Source organism: Tuber melanosporum (genome assembly GCF_000151645.1).
Source record: "Tuber melanosporum whole genome shotgun sequence assembly, scaffold_148, strain Mel28".
Lineage (NCBI taxonomy): Eukaryota > Fungi > Ascomycota > Pezizomycetes > Pezizales > Tuberaceae > Tuber > Tuber melanosporum.
In genome coordinates, this window is record NW_003298806.1 from 2507 (window position 1) to 12688 (window position 10182).

The 10182-nt window shown below is 48.0% G+C and overlaps 2 protein-coding genes; both read right to left on the minus strand.

Moving 5' to 3' along the window:
- Positions 1–3672: 3672 nt before the first annotated feature.
- GSTUM_00002833001 (uncharacterized protein) lies at positions 3673–5328 on the minus strand. XM_002836458.2 has 7 exons: positions 5178–5328; positions 4678–5028; positions 4457–4507; positions 4361–4397; positions 4180–4292; positions 3935–4095; positions 3673–3878 (listed from the first exon to the last, which is right to left on the minus strand). The coding sequence occupies exons 1-7, from the start codon at positions 5264–5266 to the stop codon at positions 3859–3861; spliced, it is 822 nt and encodes a 273-aa protein (XP_002836504.1). The 5' UTR covers positions 5267–5328; the 3' UTR covers positions 3673–3858.
- Positions 5329–5623: 295 nt separating this feature from the next.
- On the minus strand, positions 5624–7262 carry GSTUM_00002834001 (uncharacterized protein). XM_002836459.2 has 3 exons: positions 6498–7262; positions 6083–6417; positions 5624–6016 (listed from the first exon to the last, which is right to left on the minus strand). Exons 1-3 carry the CDS (start codon positions 7148–7150, stop codon positions 5919–5921), a joined length of 1086 nt encoding a protein of 361 aa, XP_002836505.1. The 5' UTR covers positions 7151–7262; the 3' UTR covers positions 5624–5918.
- Between the last annotated feature and the right edge of the window lie 2920 nt (positions 7263–10182).

Genomic DNA, 10182 nt, shown 5'->3' on the forward strand with positions numbered 1-10182 from the left:
CTCGCTCGGCTCACCCTAACCCTAACCCTAACCCTAACCCTAACCCTAACCCTAACCGGCTAGTGTGGCTAGGCGGTGTGACACTGTGGCGTTGTGGCGCAGTCACGTGAGTGGCTGAGCTATGGCGTTGTGGCAGTGTGGCGGTAGCGTGTGGCGGTGGCTCATGGGCACGTGATGGCGTCACGTGGTGGCTGGTACATGGGGCTGGAATCTCTTGGCGCGCCACTTCCGTAATAGGAACGTCGTACCCACCTACCGAATTAGGAAATTTTCCGTAATAGGAAATATTTCCGCTTCAGGTAAGTGTCCCGATTTGGAAGTTGTCTAGACTAATCCGGTACACACCTCGGCTATGCACGGATGAGCTCGTGCATATGCGCATGCAGGCATGCATGCCCGTTGCCCTAGTAGGGATGATCCTAGTACGCACATATGCGGAACGATGACTACCTATTTTGGCAAGCCTTCCGGTTCCGGCTTACTTGCAGGATGCATGCATGACGGCATGCACACCGATAAATCCGTGTGCCACACCTCGCTTGGAATACGAGGTCGCCGACGCACAACTAATTGCCTCACACCCTCTTATCGAGCGGCGACGCAATTTTTCGCATCACACCACCAGCGATTTTACGACTTAATTACGTATCTCGCGACGAGCGCTCAGGGTCAAACACACGCCCTCGCCTTCTACACCCGATGGACTTTCATCCGCCATCATCTACAGGGAAAGGTATAAGTATCACCCTTCTCCCCCCGTCCTGACGAGTTGATCATAGGTCAACGAAACAAACGATCAATCTCCTTTGATTATTGTCGACACTTTGTTTCTCACGTTACCACAACTCTCACGTCCCCTTCCCATCAGCACAGCTGTCCGCCCGGCAAGTTAAGTGCCTCGCTCGCTTCGCTCGCTCGGCACTCCCTAACTTCTAACCGACTGCCGAAAAGGAAAAGTACAAATAAGTAATAGTTGATAAAGTATTTATAGTAAGTGAAATAAGGTAAAGTATTGGTGTACTAACTTCCCACATGGAGTGCAAGAAGTAAGAAAAGTACTTAGAATATATCATGAAGAACCTATCCTTCTTGGCCATACCAGCCTCCTTATATAGTGTTCTTCCTCCACATAATCATGTGACCCAAAGTGGTCACCTGCTTAATACCAAATCATAACAAACAGGTCATATGACCAAACTAGTCACATGCTTGAAACCCATGACCTTGTAGCAAGGTCATGTGCGAAAACTCATAAACTAATCATAACACAATAAACAAATCATATGACTCAAATGAGTCACATGTGCAAAACCCATAACCTCACAACAAAGTCATGTACTAAATATAAATCATATGTACAAGGCATACCCACAAGGCATACTCACCAGGTGCATGTCTCATGACTTATATTCGAGTCATGTGCAAAACCTATCAAACCATAGCATCATGTAACTCAAATGTGACATATATGCAAAACAATAACATACCTATGACTCATAATTATGTGTAATCTGAAAACCTTTTCCATACCAAGCCACATTCGTGACACTTAGCTTCAATTTCCACCAATATGCAACTGAAATCTGCCAGCCATACCTCATCCCTTTTATAGAAAGTCTGGATAGGCCTTCTGACAACATCTACCTAGCTGCAGACAATGCCTCCTGGCATGGTAGTAAGGAAAATCGAAAATTAGAGGCTGACTGTGGTTACACAAAACTCCCTTGGCCACCCAACTTACCAGATCTCAACCCTATTGAGAACACCAGTGCACTACTCAAAAGAGCCCTCACCAAGCGATTCTCCAAACTAGAGAGAAGGCCTTACAGTACTGCTAAATTGTTTGCGGCAGCAAAGCAGGAGTGGGGATTAATTCCTCAAGAGAAGTTGGATGGATAGATAGATAGAATGCCTGAGAGAATGTTGGCTGTACTGGATGCAGATGGAGACCATGAAAAATGGTAATAATGTTTTTCTATCATCTACTAGCTATACTATTACCTTTTGTTTAATTGAATTCTCTACTTTTTTTTTGAATTTTTTGTGGTTGGCTGTCATCGTAGTGCCGTTGCCGGGCAGGGGTGCTAAGACTTTCCGGACACGACTGTACTTGTACTGTACTCGTACACTACAGCTCTAGCAGTCCCCGATACAACTACCGATCTAATACTCTCGCCAGCTGGTTCGGCCGGTCAGGGGAAACAGGCCCTGGACGGCATGAAAGTCAAGCTTCAACCAGCTACCGAGTTCCGAGCCTTTCCTTCTTTCCTAGAATACCTACCATTTCTTACAATAATCTCTTTTGTCGAAATTCCATTTTCCCAACCAGGGTCGTTTGCCCGCCCACTCCCGTGAGTAACCTAAGGCACATGCAGAAACCAACGGAATTCGCTCAGTTCAGGGCAATCCCCTCATACCGGTAGTCGCCCTTGAAGCGAAAAAGTAAGGCTACGGTGTGTCGTACGAGAGTCTTTTATCCCAATCAAGCGCGGTAATGATTGTGACCAGGACCGCTAAAATGTGGTTAGGGAGGAGCAGTTACTCTCTTCTAGATGCTGCCCCGGTGGAGAAAGCGGAACCTTGATTATTGAGACGGGCAAGGCGGACAACGGCTAACATTATCCTGCAACCATGTGAATATCGTTCTGGACCATTCCCTCGCCTGTTGAAGAGCCGCCCCCACCCAAGTCTTTTTTCTTCTTCTTCCCTCTTTTGAGATTTGTCGTGAAGGATATGCCCGAAGCTGTGGGATGCGGTCATGTCGTGACAAATTTCCGGAAAGGCTCTCCAGCACGCCCCGTACTCCCGCGAAGTTCTCGCTTAGCAGCTGACTATGACTTAAATCACATACCGGTACCCCATACTCTATTCCCCTCGAGCTTGACCCGTCAGACCTCCATCACCCTCGTTACTTTCGGAAAGTCATACCGTGTTATGAGTGACATATAAATGAACTTGCCGGCAACTCTATTCGCGCAGCAGCGATCTGGAAGATGCATAAATATGGGAAGGTCCCCTAAATTCCAAGGAATATATATAGATACCACGTACAATGCACTCTCAACTCATCCTCCATCTCCCACGGTACATTACAGCTCACGGAAATCCTTTCCGTAGTTTGTTGTCTTACAGGGAGGCCCCTTGCCCTGTGCGGCCCGGGTGACACACCAATTCTCATATCATATCATATCCAGAAAGTCAAATCATTGCCGCCCTTGCTCCCAAACCTTATGCCATGCAGATTCACATCTTTACGCACACACGCACACCAGGGCCACGGGAACGGGACCTGTTCCCCCAACCAGTTATCCATGCCGATCCTAACCGGCCCTTGTACTCGTACTGTACATAGACTAATCAATGTTATCTTAACCACCCCTAAGGTTTCCTAATCATCGTGTGGTGTGTATGACAGCCTTACAAGCTACTCTACTGCGCGACACCTTTGCGCAGCCATTACTCCAGTGCACTACATCCACCGAACTTGGACGCATCCGGCGGGATGGTAAAATAGTACTCCAATACACACCTTGCCTTAATCCCTACATCATGCAACCGCGTACTATTCACATGATATTGAGGCTGCAAGAATTGCGGAAAAGCGGCGAAGCTGAAAACACACTTCCCCACTTACGAACACACACAGTTAACAAAGAGCCCCAAAACACTCGGTGTTTCGTAAAACACGATTTCTCGATTGACTGAGATATATAAACTTCCGACCCCACATCGCTTGAATAAAAGCACAAATCATATTTTGTCACTCGTTGTCTCAAAGAGCCCCCCGCCCCCAACGCCGCAATCCTGCACAACGAGGTGCTTGGCTTTGGGCCGTGTAGGAGCGTAGCTAGTACACTATCAATGGCAGGTGTGCCCCCCTAAAGGTGTGTAAGTGAAACTAAATTTTGAATATCGAGGGCGGGACCAAGCAAACCGTCAACCACATAATCCGCCCCGGTCACGTAGGAACTCGCTCCACTTGCCAGAAATACGTATACACCTTTGAGTTCCCACACTTTACATAACCGCCCCGCCGGGCAATCCACCATCCAGGCCTTTATGAGCTCGGGTTTCTCATTTACAAGCTCAGTTGTCCTGCGCCGTGGTGTTGCGGGTTAGAAATATGCAATGCCGTGGATTACCTCTCCAAAGAAAATGGAATCGGCCTGGGCCACCCACATTTCCGTGTCAATGTAACCAGGGCTGATTGCATTGACCTGAATATTCCATTGGGCGAACTCTACGGCGAGTGCTCGAGTCAAATGGCATACAGCTGCCTTGGTGGCACAATACTACTTCCCGGTTAGCCGGTCTATCAGCCAGAAGAATCTGTACGGGTATTCGGGGAGGCGGGAAATACAATTGATTCGTACTGGGGTCGAAGAACCATATGTCCACTATCATGTGATTAGCCACATTTTGGGTGCTGACATTCGAGCGGGTTTCGGAAGGTTACTTTATGGAGGCTGTCATGATTATCTTCCCTCCGCCATTTTCCTTGAAGACCCTGCGGTGTGTGGTGTTTTAGCCAAGAACAAATTCACACTCGAGTTGTGCGCATTGAAGAAGAAAAAAGAACAGATGACCCTCTCCGCTATGCTACTTTTTTTTATTTTTTATCTTTCGCTCCCATCACTTTCTCCTCCCCTTTCCACTGCTGAATCTATCTCAACTTACCTTGCAGCGGCCTGGGCGGTGTAGAGGGGGCCAAAGTAGTTAACCCCTGTAACATACTCTGCCTCCTCTGATGACATTTCCAACGTTGGAGTTTCTGTGTAAACCCCGGCATTGGCGACCACCACATCCAATCGACCGAAATCAGAGAAGGCTTGTTTCGTAGCCTCTTCTATATCTTTGGAGACGGCCACGTTCGCCCGATAGGTTCTGACGATCGTTTTCGGATGCTTTTGCTGAATTTCAGTCGCACGTTCGCTTGCCAGCCTTGCCGTTGCTTCGGAAGAGTGTATGATTGCGATTCCAGCAGCCCCGGCCTCCGCGTAGCCTTGACACACGGCAAGCCCAATTCCCCTAACCAGCTCGGCAACCACACCGTATATTCACTTTCGTGTTCGCAATCGCAGGTACTCGTTCACTCATAGGATGAGGTGGCAAGTAAGGGGGTGAGTAGGGTGAAGGGAGGGATCGGGGGGATGGGAAAAAAAAGAGAGGGATCATACCTGTTACCTCCGGTAACCAAACATACCTTGCCCTCGAGGGAGAAAAGTTGGGCCAGCGGTGTGCTCTCTGATGGAGCTGTGAGACTCATTCCGATTGCCGATAGGGAACTGATGATGAGGTGTCACTTTTGGTTGCGGGGTCTGAGCAATATATGTTCCCGTAGCGGGGAGCACCGCCGCTTTCCAACATGGTTTAAATTATTAAACTAGATCAACCTTATGGTGGAGGCTAAGACAAAAGAGCCCCTATCCACCGGGCTACATATTACCAACGTTCTGGACCATGGGTCTAGGATGTTTAGAAATGACGTCTGGTTGCATATTGTCAATTGGGTGTGGGGCGATAAAGGCGGGTAATTCGGATGGTGGTATGAAAAGGTAAAAAGGTGATAATGGCTATCTTTTCTTGTTGTCCTGCACGGTACCAGTAAGAGGGGCACAAGGCATCACAAGGAGAGAGTTATCTGATATAGGTACTACATGTGAAAACTACTTGGGCCAAAAAGGAAAGTGAAAGAGCGAGGGAAAGCAAAATGGTGTTGAAAAAAGGTGGGCAAAAAGAGGGGTATGGTCTGGTATCTTTTGCATCCCTGTCCACCCAGGTACAGTGCATCACAAAACAAGCCGATTAAAATAAAAAACACAATTGAATCCGCTAAAGCAATTCCGAAAATAAAATAAAAACGAATCAATCGCTTGCACCCCCTTGCACATGCTATGCACATAACTTCATGTGACCAATTACTTCTTCGCAGGAATGGGTACTTCTGCCATAGAAGCCAGACGAAACATGTGTCTGTCCTTATCAGACCGCGCATCATAATCGACGGTTGCGGTGTCTAAGTCTAATGTTAGCCATTCAGCTCTCCAATCGGCCATCTGCTAAGCTGACTGCGGCTACCCACGACAAGTGCTACGGTTGTCAAATATGACAACGCTCTTTGGCTTCCACGAGAGCCTAACCTGGAAGTCATGTCCCTTGGTGATGTGGTCGATCAAAAAGTTCAGGAGGATGTCCGACTCGGGGTCCTTCCACCCGTCGATTCCACGGATAAACTCCCCGTTGACGAAAAGTGACTTTTCGCCCGTGACTGGGTGCACTCGGACAATTGGGTGAGAGGTGCGAATGGGATCCTTGCGACAAAGCCCTCCATTCGCCTTCGCAAAATTGCACATCTTCTCCGAAGAGTGCGTTGCCCTAAGATCCTCCAACATTGACTGAAAACCAGGGGATAAGCGGCTGTGGTGTCGCATTAACATATAAAATCGATACGGGGGCTGGTAGGGCATAGGTTAGAATTTCAAGGTGATTTAACTCACTTGTATGCCTCGGCGGTCGATGCAAAGACCGTATCGCCCCCGACTTCCGGTGCTTGCAGAATGCATAAAATCACATATCCGGGAGGCTGACGCTCGTAGCTAACATCCTGATGCCACAACGTAGAAGTCAATTTGTGCTCAAAGAACTTGTCAATCTCGGCCTGATTTCCGTCACGGTAAATAATATGAAATCCCGGGAATCCTGGAATGGACCCCGTCACTGGTTGGTAGTTGGGCTTTCCGAAGTATGAGGCGAAGTCCTGCTGATTGGATGGACCCCAGTCAGCAAAGTCCTGGTCCCGCAGAACGACGCACTTTCTTTCTGACACGAGGAGTGCCAACTCGTCTTTGGCAGCGTCTGACATCGATGAGAGCTGGACCCCGGAGAGCTCTGTGCCCATCTTGGGACTGATGTGCTTGACTTGAGCATCTTTCAAAAGGATTTTCTTCTCCTTGTCGGCGCGTAGCGCAGGGTCGAGGAAATCGAATTCCGGACATTGTGGAAAGAATACTGGCTCCCATTGGGGGAGGTATTGTGGATATTTGGAGACTTCCTCTTGCTTGTGTTCATCATTGTTTGAGGCTGGCTTGTACGGGAGATTGATATCATAGCTAGCTGCCTCTTCGGTAGGCTCGAGCGAGTGAGGTGCCATGCTGGTTCGGAAGTGGTGGACTTGATAGAATGGCGATAGTGAGTTTCTTGGAGGTATGATTGAATTTCGGGATAGGATTTTTTCTCTTGCACCGTGAAAGATAAAAGTGGATATGAGTTGATGTAGGGAAGGCCGATTCTTGTCGGGGGGAGTACCGTATTTATCTTCCATGGTCGAAATGATAGCGTTACAGTGCTGCCCAAAAATAAGGCTCGTTGGGCCCTGGGGTTGCAAAATCCTTGTCAATTCTTCTGCATCTCACATCAGGTATTCAAAAACCTTGAGTTGATTCGTAGTTGAAGTCTCATGTCTAGACTTACCCTTCACGGTCCCTGGCATGGAAAATCCATCTTGATTCTCAAACCTGATTCATGGGGGCAAGTCCTGTGACGAATGTTCCATTTTGAGGCTTCCTCGATGATCTTCATTGTGGACCCTTGTTTTCCAATTGAATTTGCGCATATATATGCCTCGCTTTTGCAGAACCGACCCTGGTTTCCAATCGTATTGTGCAGCCCGTGTATTGGCCAGTCTTACATCTCACACTAGCTAGAGATGTTAAGCTAAAAGTGGAAGGCGTGAGTCTGGCCTTTACCGGTCACTAGCTGCAACATCAAATTCCAGAAGGATAAGGTGAGCCCATGCATGTTTGAAATCAAGATGATTCCATTGCCATTTCGCCCTCTACTCGTGGTGGGGGCAATATAACATGCGATTCTACTCAATGCCCCCACTAATCCAAATATGCTTCGTTTGAACGGTAATACCGGCATTTGAGCCTCGAGAATTACTCTACAAATATTCAGATTTGGACCTTGCACAAGATCTCTGCACGCAAGAGCAAGGGTGAAAGGAGAAGTCGGGCTCTTATGCTCTGGTTTTGAATCGGACCTATGTAGATGCATACGATCCTAGGGCTTGGCGTGCCGTTACGGGATCAGATATGATACAACTCACTGAGCCATATGCCGGTGGTGTAGGTTAGCTACGATAGGACACCGGAACGTTGGAGGCGGCCCTGTACAACGTCAAATAGATTCCATTTTGTAACGATTATTACCGTAGAATAAGTGCCAACCCAGTGAGACACCAAGTGCAGGGTTGGTACATGCAACGCGAGCGACGGGATTTCTCGGGCACCACAAAACAAATTCACCTCACGAGCGGTAGTGATCATCTCCAACGGAACCCCGCTCACTGCACAAGAGCCTTCGAGAGAAGTTGCAATGAAGGCTAGGCGTTGATGCAAGCCGTGGTAGGAAGGAGATAGTTGGTCCCTGGCCAAATGTGGTTGTCCGAAGCGATATTTGCACAACCTTCAACTACTTTATAGCCCTAACTTACTGTACGACTCGGTACTGTACAGAGGGTTAGCCGTTCAGCCTCTTAACACTCCCAATAATCGTGGAAACGTTTATTATACAAGTACTATTTATGAGAGGAACTCGGGAGCCCACGGAATCCACCATTTGTTGGAGCTGCAAGGCAGCCCTTACAAATAGCGGCAAAACAGATAAACTACGGTATCTAAGCCCGCGATGATCGTTGGGGTTCATGTTGCCACCTCAACCACCACCGCAGTCTGTGGAGCAAAAAACTATAATAATATACAGTATGGGGGCTCAAACGATCGGCCCCGCCCACGACGGCATGGCAACTCAGATCGGCCCACCGGATTAGGATCACCCCATGTGACTTGTCTATTTCCATGCATAAGGGAGGAGAAAAATATATTCCCGGGTTGCACCTACTGCATCTCACGGCGAACCACCACGCTGTCCTGTGTTTCGAGGATGTAGCCAAGGTAGTGATCTCGTGGTAGGTTCTCCACCCAATTTGCTGATTAGTTGGTCGATTCGTTAGTCCGAGAACACTACCCGAGTACTGCACAGTACGACCCCAACTGCCGAAGACAAGTGACCCAGCACCGCTAGATTCCGAACGAACGGGACGCCGAGCACTTCCATTGTCGATCAATTGAGATCCGAGGATCATGATGCTTTCCGCATGGCGTTGACTTTTTTTTCATATTTCTCCGGGAATCGAGAGCAATGTTGTATGATAATTGAGATCGATAGGCGTGGTGGAAGTTTTCAATGATGGATGAAATGTCCCCTCTTCCCCTTCTCCACTGTCGCCTCCTCATCCTACTCCCCACAATAGTGCATGCTGTCGACCCCACATTTCCCATTGTTATTAGAGAATAGGGTCGATCCTTGGGACAAAAAACCCGGGAGTAGAAAATATGATATCCGCCACCAAGGACAGCAATTGGATGCCTTCTGGGTGCATAGATACCGGTGAGTTATCATAACACAGAATCAGACGGAAGTACCGAGCGGAATTGTATCAGACTCAAGTATACCCGTAAGCTTTGAATCGGCCTCCTAGACACAAGCGCCCTCTATGGCCCCCGAGCAGCACTTCCCTAAAATAGCGACCGGGAGCATAGAGTCTTATGCAAAAGCTACCACTCTTACCCAATTCGATCAACACTGGCATAGTATCCAGAAACTCGCCACTCCATAGCTCCGGTCAATGGAATAATGGACCAGGGAATCAATCATATTTCCTACTATAATTGAACGCGAAATACTCACTAAGCGGACAAGTTTCCGAAAAAATGGTGGTATTTAAGAAAAGATGACATCCGGGAACCTCCGCAGACAATCTTTCTAGATCTAGCTCACCGGTTAAGGACCTTTTGTTTGGAAATTGGTGGGGTGCGTTGGCAAATTCCGTTCCTCAGGATTCTTCACGAATCACAGATATCCATGGGCTAGGGCTTTAGCCGGTCGTCAGGTCACAACTCACAGTGGAAAAGGTTAATTTGACAATAAAAGGAAAGCAGAAAAACAAAAGAGAAGGAAAAACAAGGCTCCATCTCGCATCCTTACAACCAATTTGCCGCTAAAAGCCGTCAGGGATCTGCTTATCTCTCCCCTAAAGCACTCCATCAAGTCAGATGACGATCCGGTAACACATTATGCGATACATGCTCACGCCCTATCACTCGGGCAGCCAGAATTTGA